Raw genomic sequence first — 27,932 nt, 5'->3', positions numbered from 1 at the left:
CACAATTTGAAAAATTCTGCTCGATAAAAAAAAATCTCAAAGATGACTGTTATAACGCTGTTTTTTATAATTAAATCATTTTATGGCTAAATTACACACTTTCTAGAAAAAACAAAAAATGTAGTATATGTGTCGTAACTCAACGGAAACGATCTGATATATTGGATTTGTGTAATACTAAAAACAAAAGGTTTTTACTCCCATTTTCTATTATCAAGGCACGCGGCGAGCGCGTAACAGCCGCTGTACAAGGCGCGCTGATATGAATGTTATTTTAATGTTCTTAACGTCGATATTCGTACTGACAGACATCGACCTGCTTATTTTAGGGCCTTAAGTAATGCTACGTTGTTTTTTACACCCCGATTATAGTTATTGAAGCTTTCTTTAAGTTCGTTTTTGGTTTAAAAGTCTGGTTTTTAACAATAAAATAGTATTCTCATAAAGTCAGTATGACTTTCAGAGTTTTGGCCAATCAGAATGCGTTTGACGTTTATATGACATTTTATAGTAAATTGATTAAAAACGGACTGGATCATACAATAAATTGAAGAGTAATAATTTTGCATTAATAAAATATTAGAGCCTGCCTACGTTCAGCAGTCGACGGCAATAGGCTGATAATTATGAAAATATTAGAATCAGAGGATAATTATTGAAACTTATCGCGATTTTGTGTCTAGTATAAAGTTGGTCTACTGTAAAATAATATACTGTAGCTAAGGCTACTTAATTCGGTAAACTGATGATGATTTTCAATGCTGTGAAGTGTTATTTGAACATTGACTTAAACGGTCGATAAAGTGAACATTGTAAACAAGAATTTACCACGGTACAATAATGATGGGGGTGGTAAGCATCTCAGCCGGATGCTTGTAATATTATACTTTAAGTTTTTTTGTAACTTTTTTTCAGACCCTTCTTTTGTATATTTTTTTTGTTTTGAACACTTTGTATTTTACCTACCCCCACCACTTCCCACTTTATGCTGCTTCATACTTAAATAAATATTATAAAGCTGTAGAGTTTGTTGTTGTTTGTTTGTTTGTTTGAACGCGCTAATCTCAGGAGCTACTGCAGGTCCAATTTGAAAAAATCTCAGTGTTAGTCTCATTTATCGAGTTGGGCTATAATGATATAGGCTATATTTTATCACGCTAAGACTAAGCGCTAAGAAGAAGCAGAGGAAAATGTGGAAAAAACGGGGAATTTTTTGAAAGGGCATAACTCACGAACTACTAGAGCAATTTTTAAGTTATTGGCACACGACATGAAGGGACGAGTAGATTATTTTTTTGTGAAAAAATGTACGGTTTCCGTAAAATTCCAGCTATTACGAACGCGTAGACTGTAGAACCCATTCGTCTATAATTGTGTACGCTTTATTTCGCAATCATGGTGGCAATCATATCGATCATTACCAAATGTACCCTTACAATTTACAGGTAGGTAATTCATAACTGTACGAATTTTTTACAATGTCTGGGTGGCAAACGGGCAAGGACACTTTAGAATAAACGTTATGGGCACATACATCAAAATATAGGTCGCAATTCGCAAATCACAACAATTGCAAAATTCGCAATATTTGCAATAAATTATGATATTAAAGTGGGTGTGAATAGTCTTGGTATTTACGGTGGTTGACAGTTGACAATGACATTTATAAATACTTATTGGAACACTATTGTATAATATTCGCATCAGCAGCAGCAACTTCTTACAATTTATTTTTTATAATAGGTTCGATTTGTATGTGTTAATAATTATTCTACTCATGAAACAAAATATTGAATATCAGAATATCAAAATACTTAAGCACAATATTTGGAATTAAAATATATTTTTTTTAATAAAATGCTGTATTTTATGTGAAGAACCAAGATCACCCAAAGTTAGGTTTTTACGTAGACTAGTAGATCTTTCTGTAGTCTTATTTTAGGGACGCAGAAAACATTTAAACCTGCTTCTACAAAAAAATCAGCTATCAAATAAAAACGCAGTCGTACTTAACAAAAAATATTTTTTACCAAAATTACCCAAAATTATCATTCAAAAGGCTTAACAATATCATGAGAATAAGTATTATTTATTGCCTACTAGAATCAGATAGTAAATCAAATAAAGATATAACTTTGCATTGTTGTTGACATTATTAATCGTTAACGCATGTCAACGCGAACCTGCTGAGTTTTTATTTGACATTTTCATTCACATTTTTTATTTGCGACCCACGCCACGCAAGAATTTCATTATGACGTTTTTTTTTTTTTGTTTTTAGTAAGAACTTCGGTAATGGAATACGTTTATGCATTTGAAATTTGAATAACGAACGTGGATTCTTTGTTTTTTTTGGTAGAAAGTTTTAAACGAATTGAGAATCCAGAATATGCATACTAAAACACATGTTTTAGTATGCATATTCCTAAAAATAAAGGGGCCAAAAAATCTCAAAAACGTCACACGCAGTATAAACTTCGCCCATTTTTTTATGATTGGTAGTGGTAATCTTTTCTGTTTATAAACGTCAACATTTAAAAAAACGCCGTTATAAATTTGATCTTCTCGTTAGCGATGTAAGGGGAATCATTAGCAGATTGACTCGCCATTAACATTCCACGTGGGAAAAACTACCGCGCCAGGGCTGACAACTTTACGAAATACAAAGGAAAATACTATACAGACGAACATAATATAACCTCCTCCTTTTTGGAAGTCGATTAAAAAGTTACTGCACCGCAAAGTTTTCTAAACATACTGCTGCACGGTCTATGTTTTTGCTCTACCCGGTTTCGGTTTAAAGAACTTTACTATTCTCAAAATGACATTGTTACTTAAATAATTGTTTTCAGGATTTTAGACAGGAGTTTATACATTTAATAGAGCTGTTAATTGGTAAATTTTTTGATGTTAGTTTCTGTACTTTTTACGTTACGTTAGCTGCTTACAAGTAAACTTACGTCACTAGTCACTACATAGACGTATACTCAGGTATAATCTAGACTTATAGGTTTTTAAAAACAGTATAGTTAGCGTAATCCGAAACTAAATAATAGTGAAAATGTTTAAATAAGTTGCGAGCTTGATTTTGCTAAGAATATAACTCATTGGTTTTCAATTTCCTTAGCTGGGAATTTAGACGTCGTTTAAAATCGTTTAGGAACCTTAAAGATAATAAAATTAAAATCTTTACTCAGAAGATTTAAGACGAAATTTATATTATAACAGACTACTTAATTACTTTTGAAAAAATTAGAACTATTAATTCTTTCATGCTCAACTTATATTCTGTTTCCGATGCGTGTACATAGAAAAAAAACTGGAACCGTCAACCCTAGCAATAAATTAATAATCAATAAATGAAGTTAATAAAAAGTCGGTATTTTAATGCCGGCAACAAATAGAGTGTTTTATCATTAGCCAACAATAACAACCAGTGGATGCCGAGAGTTACAATAGATGGGCCGCGGACACGGTGGAGTCGCGCGACCACCTAGACGACAAGAATACTGCATTTGAAGACATTATAGGATGAAATGGGTAAGGAACTATATTATGTGTTAAGTGTTAAGAATGCTTTTTTCTTTACAAGCTAAGACTGCTAGAAAGGCTTTTTAGAGTCTCTTTTAGAGTCGATAGAGTGACTACCGCATATTTACAAAGCAGAGTGGAAGGCAGGGCAGACTCAGTTCAATCTCTGAATCAGTCGGTCGAACTTTTTTGCTAACCGATTTCTATTTTCAATTTCCTTATAATTAATTGTACCTTTTAATTGTACCTTTTAATTTAGTTAATAAAAGTGTTTTTTTTTTAAAAAGACTTTCACTAAGTCTCGTATAATAGTACGCTCCGATTCCGATCCAGTGGACGCGCACTTTTTATTATACTAACTCAAAACTGGAGTCTGACATGGTGAGATAATTTGAGGACTGAGACAAGTGCTTTATCATAATATGCTCAAGCTCCAGAGTAAGGGTGCGTTTCCACTGACGCGGAGCGGGGCGGAGAGGAGCTTAGCGGTGCCGAATTGACCAATAAACATCGCTCGAAATCTTCGCTCCGCTTCAATGGAACAGCACGATTAGTCAATTCGGGCACCGCTAAGCTCCCCTCCGCCCGCTCGCGTCAGTGGAAACGCACCTTAAGACTCCCCTGGCGTGTTGTTTTAGTTATTAAAATATGTTTTTCCAAAACACAAGTGACTTGTTGCATACAATAAAATTTTCTAAATGGCATTAGCTATTGCTATATTGTGTTTCTAAATCCCAAGTCGCTTGTCGCACTTGTCGCGTCTAACATGAGCACACCCTTACATTCGCATCAAACTTCTGCGAAACCGACTCACAGGTTGTGGAAAATCGTTGCGCTGTTATTTTTTGTAATTAACAAACAGTTAGCGTTCACCTGATGACAACAAAGTCTCACTCATTTCTATACAACATGACAGATCGTATAACACATTTTTATAATTAATAAAAACAGATTACAAACGAGTAAGAAAAATTTTGAAGATGTAAGGCCTGTTTCACCTCTTCCTGATAAGTGCCGGATAGGCTACCTTACTTGACAGATATGAGATAGAGTATGGAGAATCTGTCAGATAAGTTGTGGATAGCCTATCTAGCACTTATCAGGAAGACGTGAAACAGGCCCATTACCCATAGTCATTTTTTTCGTTTTTTTTTTTATTGTTGTAAACCTGAATTAAAATAATCGAAAATGTTCTGCGGTAGACTGCGTGACACGTGAGTGCTAAAAAATGAAAAATATTCGCTAACAGTAGTTCTCTATATTCTTGACAATGATAATGTACTTATGACAGATATGCACATTTCATTCCATGTAAAAATGTACGGTTCTCGAAATAGTTTCGATATGAGAATTTAAAATGGTTCAATGGTATTTTAATATCGACAATGTACAATTATGTTTTTCTCGTTATAATTACAAAATAATTACAGCTGTTATTAGATAGCTGGAATGTTCTGTTGATTAATTTTTAAATGGTGCCAATTATTATTTTTTCTTTTCGCGGAAAACAAGCTTCAGCGACAATGTGCACTTAAAAGTCCATATACGAAATTTTGGCGAAATTTTGAAGAAAACGACAGAAATAATCTATATAGATAAAATTCTATCCAATTCGAGAAAAAAGAAAAAAAAAACAAATTGTGCCAAAAAACACGATTCAAAACAACCTAAATCTCACTCGCCGCAAGGCAGCCTTGATATAATGTGAGATTTAGTTTGTTTTGAATCGTGTTTTTTGGCACAATTTGCTTTTCTTTTTTTTTCTTTTTTCTCGAATTGGATAGAATTTTATCTATAGATTATTTATGTCGTTTTCTTTTTATGAATTACAGCTCCAAATTGCCGAAATTAACAGCAATTCTTTGCCCATTTTCTCTAAAATTTTGCCGAGTTACTCAACTATTTCATATTAAAATGATAAAAAGTAATTCCAACATTGTATAGACGACTTTCTTAACAGTACATTGTAATTTTTTCATACCGTTAAGACGTCAATACAATCCATAAACAGGTGATATTCTAAACCTTTTCCAGCAAAAATCACAAAACTGTCGCGGTTTGAGTTGGTTTATTTAAAAATACTTAAAAAAAAACAAAAATCTAGCTCCAACATTAGATTATAATTGAAATGATCTTACGTGTTGTGCATTATTACTTATAGAAATACTGTATTTTAACTGTTAAATCACGTCTGTTAAATCAGCGAAATCGGCAAAATTTTGTATACGGACTCTTAATGGGTTTCATGTAAAAAGTAGCCAAGATCAAATAGTTTACGCTGTATTTTTGTAGAGCAAAGAAACCAGGCTTTCGCAAATGGTTCATTTCATAAAAATACATCTCATCGCATCGCTCCATCATGTTGCGATGTAAACTGACCCTAATTTGAAGAAAGTAACAAACGTTTATACTTTATAGTTACAGAAATCTCTATCAAAAGATATATCTTATAAAAATAGGCTAAGTATAGGCTACTACGTAGACGTACTATATTATAGGCAGTATTAATATTTCTGGTTTTATATTTTTATTATTCAGCATTTTTAATACAAACCAATTTTAATAACGATAACAACGTAAGTACATGCAAAACAACATTTGCCGGGTCAGCTATTAAAATAAAAATCACTAGAATCTGTCACCACCCGCGATTTAACTCGAATAATACAAAAAATGACAGAAAGAAATGAATTATGACATTCTGTGGTCCTCGGTCCTATAGCTCCCATGGGATAGAATGAAGTGATAAAGATGGACTCCATACAATGAGTTTTTTTTCGCAATGAATGGGCATGGACTTGGCCACGTTGATTTTTTTTTACCTATAAAAATTTGTAACTTTTCAAATTATTTATGATTGGGAATTTTTGTGAATGAGATGTATCATTAATTTGGAATGCGAACCTTGAATGAATGAATGGGGATGAACTATAATTTTTTATGGGTCCATTAATAATATTTGAAGAGTAGTATGAATGAAATTAAAAAGGCAGATTAATGCTCTGGTGGCTTTGATTTCTTTTTCATTGATAAAAAATATTGATAGAGCGTTGGACTCTACAAAACATGCTGAAATTGATAAAATTCCCATTTTTTATAAGAAATTATTAAATGGACAATTACATAATCATTATATTGATTAATACCGCAAAAGGTTTTTGATGAAAACTTAAGACTTTGACAGGAAAAATAATAATATTTTGCACTGTAAGTATGTGAAACCTTTGAGATTCTTTATTTTTCCCTATATTTAAAATTATTATTAATCCTTACTTTACAAAGTACTCTATAGTACACTCAGTGTGCACTGTGCACACTGAGTGTACTACCCTATCCCTAACTTAAAAAATTTGAACCATAGACAAACGTTCCAAATTCAAAATTATCGCAATGGCTTCATAATTCGATTTACCAAGCCATTTAACACGCGTATTCTCACGGTCATCTTACACATGCCAATTTGAACTTTTTAATCCTACGGTCAAACTAATCGAGCGCAGAAAAAAATAGCGCAGAATTCCCACGCACTAACAATAATACTTTACCTGCGCGCCGAAATATTTCACAGATTATTAATTCGATAATCGTAAAATGATACGTCGGGACCGCCGTAAATATAGCTAATCTAACCCTCGTGAATAAAAGTAGCTGGTGTATAAATTCAAATTTCCTCTCCAGCACATTTTCATATCTCGGCTCCCCCTATGTTTTATTAAAACTGGCGGCAACAGCGCTATCTGTTCGGAAATAGCGATCGGCCGAACCGCCCGAATTGCACACGTCTCACCCAATAGGGCATTCTTATCAGAAAATGACTCATTTCAAATGACAGAGTGCTCTAAAAAGTTTTCAAACCTCAAATTGTCTATGGTTTGCACGATGAACGTTCGAATTTCAACTTTGACGTATAAAAATAGAGTTCAAATTCAAATAACGCTACGCTCCCTTCGCGTCCATTCAACGCTGGTCGTACGCTGCGAGAGGAAATTGGAATAAGAAAATTTGGGGTGTAAAATGAAAGATAGACGAGTACTAATTTCCGGCTATTATACGTCTCTTTCTTTCCCGCACATTTATTATGGGGAGCTGTTAAGTTTGTCTTCCGTCTTTTTCTAGCGTGCGGCGAGCTCCGTGTGAAATGGGGTGTCTGTAATGTCCTAACTTTATAACGTAGATAGATCATTTCGTACTCGTGTTATTGTTTTGAATTGCTGGTATTAAAACGTATTCTAGTGATATTTTCTCGTTTAGTAAGTATAGAGTTATACTTAGATACGAGTTAGTAAAAATGTTATTTCGATTTTTCTTGTTTTTAAGGGCTCCCACACAAAACTACGAATTCGCAGTTATTTATTTAAGTATTTTATTTATTTATTTCTTTAAGTCAGGCATCTTGGCCCATATTATAAATACCTTATAGACTAACATACATTAATATATTATACTAAAACTAACACTAACACTAAACACGTAACTCGTAAGTATATAATATTATTGTAGGTATCTAAGTTATGTGTGGGAGCCCTAAACTGCGGCTGTTATAGAGTGTTATAGTTCTAGATTGTTGTAGACGTAGTTTTTGTATTTTCCAAGAAGTATTTTCTAACAATAACTTATTAGTTATTATGTGCCAAAGCCCAAACAATAACAGGACGACTGCCAATAATAGTTTGCTCTACATCGTAAACCTTTCTCCGATGTAACCCGATACGCTAATAGCTATTAACACCAAATGAAATCAGCGCCATGTTTGATGTTGCTGACACTTAATTGATCACAAAATTACAACAAACTTTGCAGATGTTTGCTCAATTTAGGGTCAGGGCACAGTGCACACCGAGACGACGGCGCTCCTTTTTTAAGACTGTCTAAAATTGAATTTTATTTAGTACTCAAGAAGACAGTAGCTTTTAGCTGCGCCGGGCTGCGTAGCGTACTGCTGTTTCTGCAATGAAACTTGTATTTTCGTGTGTAGCAAATAAAGTTCAATTCTCCTTACACTAATTTGTCGGAATCTTTCAGTAAAGAAAGTCATCGGAATGTGAGATTTATACAGCGAGTCATTAGCATGATTATGATAACGAGCCATTTAAAATCAGTCAAGCCCTTCCATAGAAATTAATTACCGTTGACCTTTTAATGGTCGACAAAAAATAATCGAATTAAAGTTCCAATAAAAATCGAATCACAATTAATTCAAATCGACTCGAGTCCCGGACGCATCAGAATTTCAAATGTCCAATGAGCTCGCAGGACCGTGTAAACGTTCTTTTTTGATTCAAACTTGGAAAGCGCCGAAAGAACTAGTAGCCGGTTAGGTCGCCCGGCCCGATGCTATCTTGGCAGTTGGCACACCTGACCGACGCTAATTGGACAATAAATCAATTCTACCTCGCTTCTTATTGGCGGATCGTGGCATTCCAATATTGAAAATTTGGCCGCGCGATATTGACAACATGATAAAAAACAATGGCCCCGTTATCTTTTCTTTTGTGTTCATCTCGGACCCCGTTTCTTATTATGGAATCGTTTTTGCGTTCCGTATACAATTTGTTTCTAAAATCTATTTATTGTTAATAATACGAGATTATAACCGAATAAAAATATAGGTAGCGATTAATTATTATAGTTTTTAATGTCAACACTGGCACAAAACTAATGCAATAAAGCCCGGTCATCCATTATTAGAGTTATTAACAAAACGGAACGCACGCCGGCTAATCTGGGACGTAATTAAATTCTGAGAACGAGCGCGCTATTATAAACGGTAGCGGCCATTACCGAACGGAACGTGCATAATTATTTCGTTCCCGCCTTTTTTCTTTTTCTCCGTTCGATTTTCGAAAGCGAGCGCTAATGTGGCGTCGCCGGCCGGTGGCACGGAACTCTGTTAACAATGTTCTCGTAAAATGTTATTCAATTGAATGCGTTTACTGATAACTTTGTTAATTACGTTTCAGTGGCTACTTAATTATAAGTCTTGTACTTCATTGAAATTATTTGTTGGCACTTAATCATTTCTACTCTTGTAAGTTGTACCTAATTAAAAATACTTGGTTTGTGTTGCACATTGTTATATCTTTTTGGTTTCTTTCTTGCTCTATTGCCTTTACTCTTTTTTCTATTCGCAAATATCTTACAAGCTAATAATATCTTCATCATTTTTAAAATGTAAGTATTGAACAGATATTTGCCTGTAACGTTTGTATCAAAAATATGTAAGTGCACGATCTATCGAAATTAAGTGTTGAGCAGTTGTCGTAACATTCCTCGGATGCTCCAAATACTTGGTTCAATTTGTAACAAGCATTATAGACCACCGAAGGTAAATCGTTAGTTTACAACGTCTGATAATATAGTCTGTGAAGACAGTGACAGCTGTCATGGAATATTATTCAAATCTTATCTCCTTCATCTTCTCCGCTGTTAACATGTATTTTGACAGATGACATAACTTTGTCTTATCTGTGGACATCATCGTAAGTACGGCCCGTTTGGGTTTATTTTGCCTCTTCGTTTGTATGAGATGGTCCTTAGAACGTGGAAATAAAGGTCGTATTATAAGCAAAATATCTCTGAACAACATTTGGATGTAAGTTGGGTGTAATAATAAGCTCCCGTCTTACGTTTGATAAAGGAATTAATTTAGGGTGCGCTGCTTGAATAGTCGTTATACGTTGATAAAGTTTGCCCAAAATTTCTTTGTTATTGAAACATAGACTTAGAGAAGGCATATAGCTAGAGCCAAAAATTTGAATTTTGAGGTATAATTGAGGAAAATGCTGTGATATTCTTTATTAGAACAGATTACTGGCTAGTAAAGCTTGGCAAAAAGGAATGTGTATAATTAATGAGGGAGCTTTTCTTTTAATATAGCAACCCTACGCTACGCTTTTGACACAATATAGGATTACCTATATAGGAGTACCTATTAAGGTATACTAGAGTTGACAAGTAAAATTTAGGCCGGTATAAATAGTCAGTACTCAAGATGCATCTCGGTCTCAAGACACGGTTTAGGCCCTGTGATTGGTCGGCTGTCAAAATTTGGACCAATCACAGAGCCGAATCGCGTCTTGAGATCGGGTCGCATCTTAAGTACTGACTATTTATACCAGCCTTAGTGTTGTCATAAATAAAAACTCTTAGTTTCAGCTGTCACCGCATCAGACCCTTTTTTTCCAAGCTGTACACGACACAGAGAAACGGATTGTTATTTAACTTTGGAAAATAAGTTATATATCGACCCACAATCATTGCAATTTATAAACATTGAAATAGGTAGAAAAGCATTGCCTGTATAATAAAAAATACGAACTAGTAGTACTAGTAACTAGTAAGCGCAAGAATTCTATTGTTATAAAAATAAAAAACGTTTATTCAACAAAAATTTAAACATTACACAAACTACCTACATTTAAAATAAAAGGAAAATACGATACGAAACAATCAAGATTTATAAAACAATAATACAGCAAAATCAAACTAAAATTCTTCGTGGACCAACGTAGACGGCCTACGCGCTACGGCGACGCTCGACGTAGGCCGTAGCGCTAACTCTACCACAGTAGACACAACGTGACTCACTAATGGGCATTGTCCAAAAAAAATCACATGTACTTTTTATATTTTTTTTCGTTAAAATAGGGTATTTTAAGAATATAAATTAAATAATTTTGAAATTCATTGGCTAGTTTTTTCTCAATAAATTTTTAAAGTTTCGCTCTGACGTCATCACCGGCGGCCAATTGACCTCTGCAGTATGTTTTAAATTTCCTTTCAATCTTATTTATAATGGCTGGTTCGTCAAATGCAAGTTCTCATTATGTGAAAGCTAATACGAGAAGCTTACCAAAAGTTCGAAACGTAATGTTGGTCGAATTTATTGCTAATTTAATGCCATTGAAGGTCAAACTAAGGTTAAACATATTTGTTCAAAAATATAAGTAAATAATGGGTATTTTTTTCGTTTATATACAGAAAAACGATCACTGACCTTATTCCTCGAAATGTTTTTGTAATGAGCAAAATTAAAAAAAAATGGACAATCCCCATTATTGTTCGTAGATACATATATCTTATATCTTTAAATGAGCAATTTTTAGAATCGGCTCCAACGATTTTCATGAAATTTAGTATATAGACGGTTTTGGGGGCGATAAATAGATCTAGCTAGGAATAATTTTTAGAAAATGACATTTTATTGGTGTTTTATCGAATACCAAGCTAAGCTCGGTCAAATAGCTAGTAACTATTTAATAATCCATGGTAGTGTGCCATTATATTTATTTATTGCAGGTTTTTTTCTATGTAATTAAGCTTTCGACTCATCAATTTAGACTAATGAACTACTGACTGTATTTAGTAGACTGAATTAGCTCGCCTTGGCGGGGGCACTACCGTGCACCCAGATTTTGACTACTTAATTTTTAAACTAAGATTGATATTGAATTACGATGACTGAATGTAGACGACTAAATTAAGATTTTTTAATTTAGATTTTAGCCTGTTCAAAGTAGACCACGAACTTAAGCTGAATCAAGGCGACTGGAATTAGTTAATTTAACACTGAATTTAGACGTATCAAGCGCGATTATGGCAGCCAGGTATCGAAGCGACATTCGAGGCACAAGAATGACCCCGTCGGTGGTGGATCGTGGAATCTAAGCTCGTATGATAAACGAGCATCACATTACCAGCGAGCACAATTCAATAATTACTGGCGATGGTATCGCGCGGCGCACGAGCTGGTCTATGATGGATGTGGAACACGGTAGGGCTGCCAAAAGTGAGTTTTGTTATAAGATAAAAAACATTATAGAATGAGGAATCTTTTGATACTTACCTAAAATTCTCGTATCGCAGTTATTCTACCAAACGAATGGACTGTGTTCAAATTTTTTAGCCTGTGAGTCTGAGCGGCCAATATCTATTTTGCGTGCCAAAAAGGACGTCGTAGGCCACAGTATATGCTCTAAGAACATTTTCCGGATCATCTTAAACAATTAGATTAAGCTATCATTGTTATTTTTCACCTTTTTGGTAAAAGGTGGCCCCGTGCGAGTTTCTTACGCCGGTTCTCCTCGCCGGGTTAGTACCCCAACCGGTGGTAGGCCTCATGTAGACGTTCTAAAAGTGTTAACTTTGTTAACCTATTTAGAAATAAATATTTTGATTTTGATTAACTATATTCTTTGTAGAGCTCCGCATTTCAATTGAAGTAGTAATGCGGCTTTTCCACATTTGCCCCTGATGCACAAATACTTGGTATCGCAAATATTATGTAGAGGGCTATATAATATTATATCTATATATATATATAAAACTCAAAGGTGACTGGCTGACATGGTGATCTATCAACGCACAGCCCAAACCACTGGACGGATCGAGCTGAAATTTCGCATGCAGGTAGATATTATGACGTAGGCATTCGCTAAGAAAGGATTTTGATAAATTCCAACCCCAAGGGGTTAAAATAGGGGATGAAAGTTTGTATACATATAATAATACTTACTAGAGATCGCCCAATGGTCGAAATTCGACCTTACTTGCAACGACATTAGGACTGCTACCTATATTTTGTAAAAAATATTGACTTCATCATAGTTTTTTTCAATTCTTGTCTCTGGGACTCAGCTGATCTCAGACTGGCCGCTTTAAGCATTGTCTAATAGTATCTAAAATTAAATTTAAAAAAATATAATCCATTTTCAATTTGTCAACTTGTTGTCAACAGACTTTAACCATAAATAAAAGAGTATAATTCGTAAGTATAGGCTTGTCACTCAAAAATCTGTCATTTTCCCTAGTAGTAGTGTCGTATTGTGTGTAACGTTTTCGAAAATATTCGTAAATATCACGTATTTGTTAAAAATATATATGATAAAAGCATAATTTTAAAATAATATTAGCTCGATGCACTCTTTCACCATATAAACTATAACTGTGCGAAATTTCATGCACCTACGTTTCCCCATTTTTCGTAAAAAGGGTTACAAAGTTTTTCTCTCACGTATTAGTATATAGGTAGATTACCGCGAGCGACGCCGCGGGCAAAAGCTCGTATTCATCTAACCTTGCAGCTTGCCCATAATCGATTGTTTACCTATTACCTATACTTAGGTACTATTATACAGAATGTAAGTAATAAAACAAATGTGATAATACTGGGTGTATAATACGGGTTTGACGTGTTTCTATGTAGTTTTTTGTAATTTTTTTGCGATTTGTATAGGCACTAAGCGCCCGATCGTCATGAACTTGCATATTACTTATTAGGCTATAGCCCATATCCTGTACAATTGAAGAGTATGCTGTATGGTTATGGCTGGGCCCATTGGGCTTTTAGTCGTGGTAAAATAAAACATAAAATCGGGTAACATGTAGAATCTAATTGATACCTAACACCTGCTGGCTACTGGCTGCTGGCTGGCTGGCCCTTAGAAGTCATGAGAAAACTTTACAATAATCATTAATTTTACTTAGTCTTATTATTTTTCCCTCCACTACCAACCCTGGATAGGTGGCGTCCACAAAAATGCGCGGTCAAGAATGCGTGGTGCGCTTATTGACAAATATGAATCTGTGACAAGTTGACACACGTCGGCGGCGTCCGACGCAGCGATTTGTTACGTCGCGTCGCCGCTACCTCATACCTGTGACACCGGTACCTACCTAGATTACGTCACACATCTTGTTCGAAAGTAGATTAAAATAAAGTCTTCATATGCTAATTAAGTATATTGTATTAACGCAAACTAATTGGACCTACCACTCGTCCCAAGTGAATAAGTAGTGTAGTTGTGTAGTACCAAGGTTTTATAAAAATGCTTAGCCAATTATTACAATATTTTCGTATCAAAATTAATGTATTTTCATGACAGCCATATAATGCAGAGCATTCGTTTTCAAGTAAGTGGTGGATAGCCTATTCGGCACTAATCAGGAAGTGGTGAAAGTTGAAACAGGCCCTAAACACTATAATAATTTATACATTTATTTAAGAATACTAAAACGCCTAAAAAGTTTCATTCAAATTATGTCAATTGCCATGATGCTATTCGAAAATGTCAGGCGCCATTTTTTTTTTCATTTTGTGTGTGATAGTAGGGACATACCTGTAATTATTATTATATTATACTTGTTATTTAAAATATTTATGTATGATTCCTATTCGAATCGATTATCACTTACAAAGTGAATTTTCTATAATATACAATTAGCTAATGACTATTTAACAAATTTTGTATTTACTTATTATAAAGTATTTACTTTTCAAATCTCAATGAGGGATTTTCCTATATTTTTATTAATTTGATTGTCAGTTTCCATTTTAGTAATTAGATGGCGTATGGCGTAGAAAACTATCGGTAATACCAGGGAATACCATCAATAATTATTGCTACAAAACTGGGCAAAAGAATGTAAAACTTGATACATTTCAACTTGAAAAAGACACAATAATATTCCAATGAATAGGATAATAAAGTTATTATAACGATGTTTTAGCTAAAATTCACGGAAGAAATAGCCCTATTTACCGATATTCACACCAAATTTCACAGGAATTATACATTTTGGTTTTGACAACATCTTGCCTGCACTTGTGCAAGTTAACGGATATTTAATGGCTAATATTTTACCAATAATGAATATCAAAAACCCAAAAACCACAATTTGGGAAAAAATAATAAAAACCACACCAACAATAAAAAGTAGAAGAAGTTTGAAAGTGAGAGTGACATGCCCTCCAAAACTCTTTCAGTTGTCAACTGTTTGACAAGTTTTTATTATGTCAGCGTGTTCCTAAACTATTACCAGTGTACTGGCCTAATCGCTTAGGCCAATGATCGCTTAGGTTTAAGGTATATTTTTGATTTATGTCACACTTGATAGTACACTGATATTTTTTGGAAACACAACCCATATGTAGTCAGTGATGCCAACCTACAGATAATTTCAGATCGGTGAGGAACCAATAGAAAATCTAGAAGTGTCTATCCTTACGCCATCTAGTTAAGATTGTTAAAATTAAAATTAAAAAATATAAATGAAAATATAAAAAAAAGCTAATGTCATTGTGTCAATGTCAAGTGTCAATTGGAGTTTTTGTATTATTTTCCAATTATTTTCCTAAAATTGCTTCTTGAATGTATTTGACTTTTAACACTTTTACAAAGTCTAAGCTTTGACTAGACTATAGACCTGACAATATAGAAAAACGATGCTGAAAATTATATTAAAGAATATTGTTTTATTATAGGGTTAATGACTAGTAGATTGGACAAGTCATTGGAAAAAGCACAAAAACACTATATTTATAAAAAGAAGAAGAAGAAACTTCAAACATGTTTGTCAATACCTATCTGCAGATAGCGGAATAAACAAAAAGATATTTTTAGAATTAATAGTATTTAAATACCATTAATGCTTTTAAATTTGTTAATTAAACATCAGTAAAATCTGTATACGTAACATACGAAAGTTATAAAACGGTTAAAAACATGGCAGATGACGAAGGTACGCTGCATAACTTAATCACAGTCACATTTTAATAAGTACATCATATTTTTCGTTATAATTAATGTCTCTTGTTTCTTTTAGTCCCGTCGGACTTCAGTCTGTTAGTGATAGTAGTGGACACGAATCCGAATCAGCGGTATATAACAGAGGAACCCAAAGTTCTGACCGGATGCTTGGACGCTGTGATTGCGTTCGCCAACTCACATTTAATGCAGAAAGCGAGGAACCAGTTAGCTGTTATAGGATGCCATTTCCATAAAAGGTATTTATATCATAAACTATAATATATATTTAAGTTAATTGATGTATACTTTTGCCTTTGTCACTCTTCTCAGAGTGACATAGGCATTGCCCCTATAGCATTGCTTTACATATTTTCATATCTCTTAACACCTCCATCGAGAAACTATAGATTTTCAATTGTTATGCGACAGCCGGCTGCCGCTTGGGGATTGATGGGTTCAGAGTTAGGAGTTCAGACTTTAGAAAAGGTAACAATTAGACTTAGGTGACAATAAGGCGTTTTATAAAGATATTTGGCATTGGACCAGTTGGTGAAAATAGCCATTTGTGTAGTAAAAGCTTGTTATTTGCCATTCTTTATTAAAAATGTGTTAGTTTTATAATTTTTCTTTTACTTTTTACAATGCTGTTGATTAATCATAATATTTTGTCTCTTGTTTGTTTCAGTGAATATCTATATCCATCCCCTGGTAAGCCACTGGATGTGCGACAGATAGACGGCCAATATGAACTGTTTACGCTAGTTGAGAAAACAATAAAAATGAGGTATGATTTTTTAAGTGAAAGAAACTTATTTTGACATATTGCTTACAGTTTTTTTTAAGTCAGTTTGATCTATCATGATCCGGCAAAAAACTAAGTATTTAAAAACAGGATTTTTAAAAAGAATGATTACAAATACTTAGGACCACTGAGTTTACCTGACCGCAGTCACTCTGATTTTAACTCACCATCAACAAACAGTTATAAAGTTTGTTGATGGTTGGCTTATTTCAGTAAAGAATTTTTGGAATAATTAATCAGAATCAGCATCAGAAAAGCTGCAGGTGCGTTGCCGGCCTTTTAAGAGGGAATAGGATAATAGGGTAGGGAAGGGAATAGGGTAGGGGATCGGGCCTCCGGTAAACTCACTCACTCGGCGAAACACAGTGCAAGTGCTGTTTTACGCTGGTTTTCTGTGAGAACGTGGTATTTCTCCGGTCGAGCCGGCCCATTCGTGCCGAAGCATGGCTCTCCCACGTCGAAAAAATTCTATTGTGTCTCGTTTTTCCACGATCGAAGGGTTAAGTTATAAAAATTTATATAAACCCATGTTGTTATTTTCTTGTTTCGAGGTTCTCTTCATTATTTTCAGGCTGGTGAACCTAATAAAGAGCCAGCCACAAGAAGAAAGGCCTGGGGAGTCCCTACTGGCTGGGGCCATGGCTATGGGACTGTGTTTTATTTCCAGGGTAAGTACTCATAAGCTATGTTTGCAGTAAGTTAAAAAAAATCTTTATTTGGATATAATGAGGTATAATAAATGGGGGGGGGGGAGGAGTTATAAGTGAAAAGGTTAACATGATTGTTTCAAACACACATGGGCGTATATAAGGGGGGTGTCCTGGGGTTCCGGACCCCCCCCCCCCCCCCCCATTTCTATCCATCTTGCTTGTCCAATTTCGACAATGATATATGTACCTCGCCGATTAAAATCGGTGCGATACATGTATAAAAAAATATTTTTGATTTCCTAAACACGTTGCCTATTTGCTGCTGCGGAACCCTTGATGGGCGATTCCTACTCGCACTTGGCCGCTATTTTATGTTAGGGACTCCCCCCCCCTTATCAAAGCTATAATATATACGCCCGTGCAAACACACATTGATAGAGGAATTAGCTCTGAAGGCTCATTGTAAGCATTAGCCCGGGCGCGCACTAGCGGCCAGGCCGCGGCGGCCATCGAAAGTATGGTGTGGCCGCAGCCAGGTGCGCGTCGTCTATGGCGGTTTCATACGAAGGTGTGTCTCGTATATCTCGATGACCGCCGCGGCCTGGCCGCCGCAGCTTGGCCGCTAGTGCGCGCCCGGGCTTAGGCTGCGTTTCCACTGGAGATGAGCTAAGCTGCGTTGTGAGGAATGTATTTTACAAGAGCCAATAAAATCATTCCGCTGAGCGTGGTCACGGAAATGAAGCATTTCTATTGGTTCCCAAATTAATCCAATCAAAAAGTTCTACAGCATTGCAGTAAATTTCACCTTAGATTCATGGATTTTCAATTTATTCATATCTACTTACATTGTGATACATCATAAGACTAATTGTATAAAATTATAAAAAATTGCATTGTTTAACACTTCCTTCACTTTCTGTTAACCTTATCCACGTATAATAAAGCTTATATTCGTATCCAGATGCGTCGGGAGGCGCCGCTGGGTGTGCGCATGAGCAGCCGGCTGTTGGTGGTGACGGGGAGCTCGGACACCGCCGCGCAGTATATCAACTACATGAACGTGTTCTTCACCGCTCAGGTTACTATCTATTTAAAGAGTTTGTTTTTTGTGAACAATAAAAAATCCTCGTGTGTTGGACAGTCCATTTATCGAGGAAGCATTTAGATTTTAGGCTTTGACGCTTTGGCAATGTTCTGCTTGAAAAAGAAAAATACTATTTCTAATGTGAGCAATAAAAAATGTATCTATTTCATACTACAGTGAGCAAACAACATTTTTACATTCGAAATTCAAATTCGTTGGCTGTCATTCTAAATGGCCACTTAGATTTTTATTTAAAAATAAAAAAGTAATATGTAAAATTTTTTTTACCAATATATGTTAAATCTAAATATGATAAATTTTAAGATAATTAGGCACACTATTCAGAGTATAAAATTAACAATAACAATAAACTACAGAAACATAAATATAAATAATTTAACAATGATAATAATTAGACTAAAAAAAAAGGGAAAAACTAAAACTCTTAATCAAAAAGGCCACCCCGCAGTGTACCGTGCTCAAATGTCCCCATCACACTGGCCGCGTTACCGCGCTGAATGGCTAGGGAGACGTGTTGGGCCAGGTACGCCCCGGAGCGGGGATCTTTACCCGATTCCCGCAACCGACGTCCGAGCTGGCGAACGAAAGCTTTAGCTTCGTTACACCAGGTACCCCCTGTTTCCATGGCAAAAGGAACGAAAAGGTATTTCTGTCCCAGATCCGCATACTTAGTGTGTTTCTGCCTGGCTGCGTATTCGGCGGCAGACCCCGCGGTTCGAGCAGTGCCGGAAATGTGCGAAGCGGCGTATGTACTCACGCACGTGGCATCCCATAGGAGGCAACGACCTTTTTCCCATGGTATCAAAGTAAGGCCATCCGGGCGTTTGCCGTCGCTCCTACTCAAACCGGGGGGCTCGAGAACACACGGTACGTCTGCTGACACCAAAGCTCGACGAAGAATGTCATTAAGTGCATGGTGTCTAGCAAAACGGCCGGCTGCTTTAAAGCAGCTGAGTCCGTGGTGACCGTAGGCGTCAGCTTCAGAACCGCATGGGCAGCGGTGAGGCTCGCACACCTCGCAACCCAGTCTCAGTGCCACTGCTACTCGAAGGGTGTTATCATATAGAAGAGTGCCGAGGTGCGGTGATGGTAACGCCTGGAGCCAAGCGCCTGATTCCGGGCAGCTAGCTGCCTTAATTCGGGCCAACGCTGTTTCTGAAAATGAATTACTTATTTGCACTAAGGTGGATCTGGAGCAGAGTTCATCCCAGGCGCGCTGGGAGGTGACATCTGTAAATAATTGTAAGGAATACCAATAACAGGATTTTGTGTAGTACAAACTCTAAAGTGCTAATAATTTTGTATTTTACTGTATATTTGATGAGTACAATCTTAACTATAATTTCAGAAACAACAAGTACTGATAGACGTGTGCTCGCTGGACAAACACCTCAGTCTGCTGCAGCAGGGCTGTGACATCACCGGAGGGCTGTATCTTAAAGTGCCATCCCTGGACGGCTTGTTGCAGTATTTGCTGGTAAGATTTAGGTTATGCAACTACTATAATTGAAGACGTGAGTGGAAAAACACGATACATAACATTTTGTAACATATGGACATTTACTCATTTTTTTCTTCTTAATTTGAACAAACCTTGTAACTTATCTACTTCATCACCTGGTTAAATCTGGCTACACACAATGCACGGTTTTTTTATAATCATATATTTTCAAATTAATGATTTGAAAATATAATAAATAGGGCCGGCCTAAAGCCTTCATATATTGAAAAAAACTCTTTACTGTTACTTATCTGGTTCTTCCACTCATGTCTTCAATAATTGTAAAAGACAGGGTTTCTGAGAATCAATCGATTTGTGTACTTTGATCTAATCTGAAATTGTGGCATGATTATGCCTAACAAATAGCCCCTTATAATAAAGATATTAATGCTGCGACATAAAATAACTATTCAAGATCGGCTGCCTTTATCTGTCATGTGCCGTTTATGCCGACAGACGAATACAAGTAGAATTTGTGTAGTTATACTTTGTGTAAATAAAAGAGAGTAAAATATGATCATGCTGCGCGCCAGCTGACAACGTCGCAAACTGCTGTGCGACGTTGTCAGCTGGCGCGCAACTATATTGTCTATAGCCTGAGAGTTGTTGTTAAATTCGTGTTTACTGTAAGGCTTAAGTCTCGAAATCAGTGGACAGTGGCGCGGGAACAACGTGTTTCATGTACAGATTTATATGGACAGGCCTCAAAAGCCGCTCGCCGCCCAATGTACTAGACGGCTTGTCCATATAAATCTATACATTGGCACGCGCCGCCGCCGCTCCCGCCCTAACTGAAGCCTTAGTGACACTGGATATCAGTGCAGTCAGGATTTTAATATTTTAAATAACGGTTTTACTTGTTTATTTGCAGTGGGTGTTCCTCCCGGAGGCTCACGAGCGGCGGTCCCTGGTGCTGCCCGGGCGCGGCCGCGTCGACTACCGCGCCGCCTGCTTCTGCCACCGCGACCTGCTCACCATCGGCTACGTGTGCTCCGTCTGTCTGAGCGGTAATATACCCTCCTGCCACGTCGATAGAGTCTATATTGCCGTGTGGCATACAGCAGGGATCGGGACAAATATGTTGGTTCATGGTCAGATAGCGGACCTACGTAATTTGGTAGTGTTATGTCGAGCCCAGCCAATAGATCATTAACTTAGCTTTGTGATTGGTGGCATCCGGCTCGAAGGATCAAAAACAGAATCCCCAAAAGCGTTTCTTGTAAATGTTAATAACATTGTTAAAATTGCTGTAAAACTTATTGTGTTTTTTTTTTTCTATTTCTAGTGTTCTGCAAATTCAGTCCTATCTGCACAACTTGCCAGTAAGTATTTTTTTTATCCATACCACAGTTAAAAAGTACTAGCTGTTAGACAGAGTTTTGCTCGGTATTCGATAAAACATGAATAAAATGACATTTTCTAAAAATGATTCCTAGCTAGATCGATTTATCGCCCTCGAAACCCCCTGTATACTAAATTTCATGAAAATCGTTGGAGCCGATTCCGAGATTCCAAATATATATATATGACGGAGTCAGAGATGGCGGATCCGTATTCTCGTCGTGATCGACAGCAGGAAAATCAGGATTCATTTTGAAAATAACAAACTCCAACACTTGTTTTAACACTGATTTATTATTTAGTGCACAAATCACTATAATTTAATTAAACTATGCGAACCGACAGTTTCGGAGCAAAGTAGTGTTCACTTCTCGACGGTTACTATAATTCTGCTCAACCAAATGAGAAGTCTCACCACTCCCACTCCGACTCTGTCCACATGCCGCCACCACCACAAGATGTGACGTCACGGTGCTCGCTTAAACTTCCTTCCGGTGAATATTAAAATTAATTTAATTAACACCCGGAAGTCAAATCAAATAAGAATTAACATCCGCTAAAATTAATTAAAAATTCCTTCTGGTTCTTAAATTAAATCTAAAGACTAAATAAAACAAATTATCTACGACACGGCCAGCCTGACGAGTCACACGTCCTCGTGGTTATCTGAAAAGAAACAAAGAACTATCTGGAGTTAATGTAGGACATGAAACCTCGGCCAGCCTGACCGAGTTTAACAATCATTATGTCATGAATTCATCAAAGAAAGGTGCCTTTTTACTACAAATTTACAACTTTAACTTAGTTTTATTACAACATTAACTTGTTCCAATTTGTGTTTAACATTAAGATCACATATTAAGGCCCGACATCTTTATACAATAGTACCAACTATCAAAAATCGAGTCCACGATTCTTTAACGATAGTTTCTATAGAAACCAAGGTCTTTCACCATACCGTTTGCTGCCCATCGCCCCCTGAATGACTCACAAGTGAATCACAGTTACGACTACAGACAAACAGGTAAGTATGACCATGTAGCCAGAATATGTGTCTAACTCTGTAACGAAACACTCGCCTCGACATCTCCGGTATCCGGCACATCATTGTCACTTACATTGGAATCAATAGGAACACTACATAAAGGCATCTTTCTGAGACGATCATGGGCATACTTATAAGTTCTATTTCCAGTTAAGGATTTTAAGAGATAACGATCATTATCTAACACTTCAACAACTTTAAAAGGCCCTTTATACTTTGGATCTAGCTTAGTCTGATTTCTCTCCTCGTTTTGAAGTAAAACTAAATCTCCTACCTTAAATTTAATAAGCTTTGCTTTATTTTTATCGAACCTAGCTTTATCATGACTAGCTGATTTTAAAATGTTTGCTGCCGCATGCTCTCTCACTTCGGCAATGTTAACTTCAGGTTCAGTTTCCTCATACGTTAACAGATTCAGAGGTCTAGCTACGCGACCTATTAGAAGCTCCAGGGCACTCGCTCCTACGACACGGTGGACTGTGCAATTTAAAGCCAACTGTACTTCCTCTAGAGCCTCTTGCCACGATCTATTCGAAGATTCAACGCACGACAACAAGCCTTTCAGAGTACTCATCACCCGCTCCACCTGTCCATTAGCACGACTCGAGCCTGTAGCTATTAAATGTAAAGACATTTTATGGGTTTCGCAAAAATCTTTAAAATCTTTACTGGCAAAACATCGTCCCTGGTCTGCAATGATCCGAGTGGGAGCTCCGAATAGAGATATACTAGACTTGAGAGATTTCATTACACTAGCAGTATCAATTCTTATTGTGTGGTAAAGTAGAACAAATTTAGTGAAAGCATCAATTAACACAATGACGTATTCTTTAACGTCGTTTTTACCACTAAGTTTTCCGGTAATATCGATATGAACCGTGTGCCATGGAACATTTATTTTTGGAATAGGATGGAGTTCAGCTTGAATACGACCCGAGTGCGATTTTGATATTTTGCATGTAATGCAGTTGTCAACAAACTTACGTACATACTTGGCCATATGCTCAAACCAATAGTGCTCATATACCTTTTCCAAGGTCTTTTCCCAACCGAGGTGCATGATAGATTCGTGAACGTTATTTATTACGGACCAACGAAATGCGCGCGGGACAATAGGAAGACAACGCGTGCGATTATTTCTTTGTACCTTTCGATATAAAATACCTGAACGAATCTCGTAAGTTTTTGAGACATCTGAAGGTATATTATGATTTTTAAGGTTTGTGACAATGGACTGTATTTCTTGATCGTTTAATTGTTCAGCTAATAACCAATTATCAGAAAGAGAAGCCATATCAACACGTTTTGGTGTCACCTTTTCAAGAATTTTGGTAGAGTCAGGTACCTGTTCTATAGGGTTTCGGGAAAGAAAATCGACATGGGCCATACGACGACCCTCGCGGTATAAAATTTGGAAGTCGAAGGCCTGAAGGAAAGCCCACCAGCGGTGAACCCGGGGTGTAATATCGATTTTATTTTTGGAAGCCCTTAACGAGTTGCAATCAGTGACAACACTAAAATTAATTCCTTGCAAATAATGACGAAAGTGCTTTACAGCATTCACTACAGCCAGAGTCTCCAACTCGTAAGAGTGGTATTTAGATTCAGCTTTTGAAGTGCGTTTACTAAAATATTCTACCACATGAAGTTTGTCATCAACTTTTTGGAAAAGAATAGCACCGTAACCGTCAGCACTCGCATCAGTATGCAATTCAATGGGGAGATTTTGATCGAAAATGATCAATACAGGCTTTGTTGTTAAAATTGAAATGATTTTCTGTCTTATACATTCGTGCTCCGGTTTCCAAGCAAATCGTTTATTAGAAGTTAATAAAAACAACGGAGCCATAATTTTGGAAAAATCTTTAACAAATTTACGGAAATATGAAGCAAGTCCTATAAACTGTCTAAGTTGGTGGACATTATCAGGAGGAGGAAGTTTAGTTAAAGCTTCAATTTTTCTAGGGTTCGGTCTTAGTTCACCAGCTGTTATCTCATAGCCTAAAAATTCTACGCGGCGCTTCATAAAGGAACACTTAGAAATGTTCAGTGAGAACCCAGATTTTGTGAGAGCTAATAACACCTCACGAAGTCTATCGATGCCTTGGTCTTCAGACACAGAAGGTATTAAAATGTCATCAATATAAAGTACTACATACGAATGGAGTAATTCACCTAGGGCATTACTAACAGCTCTTTGAAAAACACTTGGAGCGTTTCGAAGACCAAACGGCATGGCGAGGTATTCGAACTGCCCGTCTGGTGTTATAAAGGCTGTACGTTCAATGCTAGCAGGCTCGATTTTAATTTGGTTGAAGCCACTGGCACAATCTAGACAGGTGTAGAAGGATGCCCCTGATAGCCTAGCAATTTGATCACCTATAAGAGGAAGCGGAAACCTATCAGGCACTGTGTTTGAATTTAATTCACGATAGTCTACAACCATGCGATCGGTACCGTCTCGTTTCTTCACAAGAAGAATAGGGCTCGCGAATGGAGAGTGGCTTGGACGAATAATGTTGGCTTCAAGAAGTTCCTTTACTTTAGAACGTACTACTTCTTTCTCGCTCTGACTAAGTCTATAGGGTCGACGATAAACGGTTTTGTGTGGATCCTTAAGTGTGATCTTAAGTTCACCGGAAGTAACTCTGGTTTTTGGCAAACCATTAATAAAAGCGTGAGAAAATTCAGATAGCAAAGAAATCAACTTGCTTTTATTTTCAATATCGCTATCAATGTCATCAAAATTTGCATTAGTATTGCTTACTTGTTTACAAAAATTAACCGACTTTGACTTCGTAATAGTAAGGGAAGAACTAGTTAAACACAGTTGAAAACCTAATTTTAATATTTCGCGGCCAATCATGATGTCATACTTTAAAGAAAAGTCCGGTAAAACATGAAATAAAATTTGCAAAGAGTGACCATTAATAATTACGTCGCATAAAATCTGTTCTCTACATTCTGTAAACGAATTACCTATCCCTTTTATACACACCGGCACGTAGGAATGCGTGCCCACAAATTTGTTAGCAACACATTGCTTAACGAGAGAGCATTCGGCACCAGAATCAAAATAAAAATCATACGACTGACCTGACTGTACTAATTGTCCAACTACACTTGACACTTCACAACTATCCACGCGCTGCTGGACCGTCGGATGAGCTACGCCTGCTCTGCCACTCGACACGGGAAGCTCACTCGGCTTGCTGGTAACGCCCGCGCCACGACGACATTTCGATGCAATGTGTCCGCTTTCACCGCAACGGTAGCAGATTACTTGCTTGTCTTTGTTGATTGCCGTCTGTGTCTGTATTGCCAATCCGATATTCGAGGCAGTCTTGCGGACTCCAGAACGACAGTTGACTGCTTTATGACCCAGCTTACCGCAATTATGGCATTTGAATTGGGTGCTGAATTCCATCTTCAAGCGTTTTGCATCTGATGTGCATTCAGGGCCAAGTCGCCGTTTTAAATTCGAACACGCCTTCACCTCCTGCAATAACTTGTTGCGAGTTTTGATTTCGGTAGTAAACGCCAAACGGTAAACACGGGGATCATACTGGGCAATGTGGGCCAAAACATATGAAGTCACTATTTCTTCAATGTCCAGATTTTTCCATCTCGTTGTCAATGACGTCATAAGTCGGCTAGCGTATGCAGCAAGACATTCGTTTTCTTTTGGCCTTCCGTTGTTTAAATTGATAAGCGTTGCCGCTAATGTCTCTGATAATTCGTACCGAGCTTGAAATAGTTCACGAAAATGTTGCCAAGTCATACCTGCATGTGAAATTTGTGATAGCCATGTTGAAGCGCTGCCCTTCAGGGCTTTACTTAGCGCTATAACCAAGGATGAACCTTGTGGTGGTTGGTCACCAAAACAGATTTCAGCCGTGTTACACCAAGCCTGTACGTCCACATCTGGTTGGTCCGGGTCGATTTCAGGAAGAATAATCACAGGTGTCGTCGGCGATTTGATGGCTTCAATAAGTAGCATCATGTTTTTCTGCTGCATTTCGAAGAGGGCGCGCCACTGGGTATCAGATCCCACTTCTGATGACGGAGTCAGAGATGGCGGATCCGTATTCTCGTCGTGATCGACAGCAGGAAAATCAGGATTCATTTTGAAAATAACAAACTCCAACACTTGTTTTAACACTGATTTATTATTTAGTGCACAAATCACTATAATTTAATTAAACTATGCGAACCGACAGTTTCGGAGCAAAGTAGTGTTCACTTCTCGACGGTTACTATAATTCTGCTCAACCAAATGAGAAGTCTCACCACTCCCACTCCGACTCTGTCCACATGCCGCCACCACCACAAGATGTGACGTCACGGTGCTCGCTTAAACTTCCTTCCGGTGAATATTAAAATTAATTTAATTAACACCCGGAAGTCAAATCAAATAAGAATTAACATCCGCTAAAATTAATTAAAAATTCCTTCTGGTTCTTAAATTAAATCTAAAGACTAAATAAAACAAATTATCTACGACATATACAAGAATTGCTCGTTTAAAGATATAAGATTTATAATTTCGCCACAAAACGCAAAAAGTTCTGGGATAATCTTTTTGTTAATAGAGCGCTACATTTTCCCATGACTAGAGGCTATTTTAATCATTATTATCATTTAGTAATGTTTAAATTGTATATTTAAGAAATGTTTTATTTCAGTACTGTGTTCAAAATCGGCGGACCTCTGCCCATCAAACCGAAGAAAAAGAAGATGAAAGTGTGAACCTGTGATATATTCAATACATGAAATAGTGCAAAGTTTGTAAGTATGTTTAAATAAAGTTTAGCTAATAAGATAGTTATTACGTTTTTTTTATTTTTGACTTTTAAAGTGATTAGTATAATAGTTACAACAATTATTAGACAACTTTTCAAATCAACTCCGTTGCCCCAAAGGGGGTCAAATCTCATCTAATTTTACGTTGGCGAGAGGTATCGGCAAATCTCACGTAATTTTTTTTTAACTATTTTGGTCCATTTCATCCAGATTGTACGTATGCTTAAGATTAAGTAATAAATTAAGTAATCGTAATACGATTAAAGATTATTCACTAATTCGTTCGAAAGAAAATAAATTCATTCAGTTTATGCATCTACTGACTGTCAAACAATCCAATGCGTTTACGTAAGAAACCTACACTTTGAAAAATCTCATGTGAGATTGGGGGATGGGGGAGGAGGTTGAATAAAATCTCACCGGCGGGGAAGGGAGGGTCAGAAAATTAAAAAAAACACCTCACGTAATTTGTGGACGTCCCCATAGACATAGGATTGACGTAGGAGAGCCATGCTTCGGCACGAATGGGCCGGCTCGACCGGAGAGATACCACGTCCTCACAGAAAACCGGCGTGAAACAGCGCTTCCGCTGTGTTTCGCCGAGTAAGTGAGTTTACCGGAGGCCCA

General features: G+C 36.8%; 1 protein-coding gene across 1 annotated transcript; it reads left to right on the top strand.

Moving 5' to 3' along the window:
- The first annotated feature begins 15,886 nt into the window (after nt 1-15,886).
- LOC121737720 (general transcription factor IIH subunit 3) lies at nt 15,887-27,331 on the top strand. The gene is made up of 9 exons (XM_042129405.1): nt 15,887-16,050; nt 16,135-16,315; nt 16,744-16,842; nt 17,432-17,528; nt 18,472-18,588; nt 19,964-20,092; nt 20,988-21,123; nt 21,402-21,438; nt 27,188-27,331. Exons 1-9 carry the CDS (start codon nt 16,035-16,037, stop codon nt 27,249-27,251), a joined length of 876 nt encoding a protein of 291 aa, XP_041985339.1. The 5' UTR covers nt 15,887-16,034; the 3' UTR covers nt 27,252-27,331.
- The last annotated feature ends 601 nt before the right edge of the window (nt 27,332-27,932 follow it).

Source organism: Aricia agestis, chromosome 21 (genome assembly GCF_905147365.1).
Source record: "Aricia agestis chromosome 21, ilAriAges1.1, whole genome shotgun sequence".
NCBI lineage: Eukaryota > Metazoa > Arthropoda > Insecta > Lepidoptera > Lycaenidae > Aricia > Aricia agestis.
Note: the sequence above shows the minus strand (reverse complement) of the source record. Positions and strands in the feature narration are given on the sequence as shown.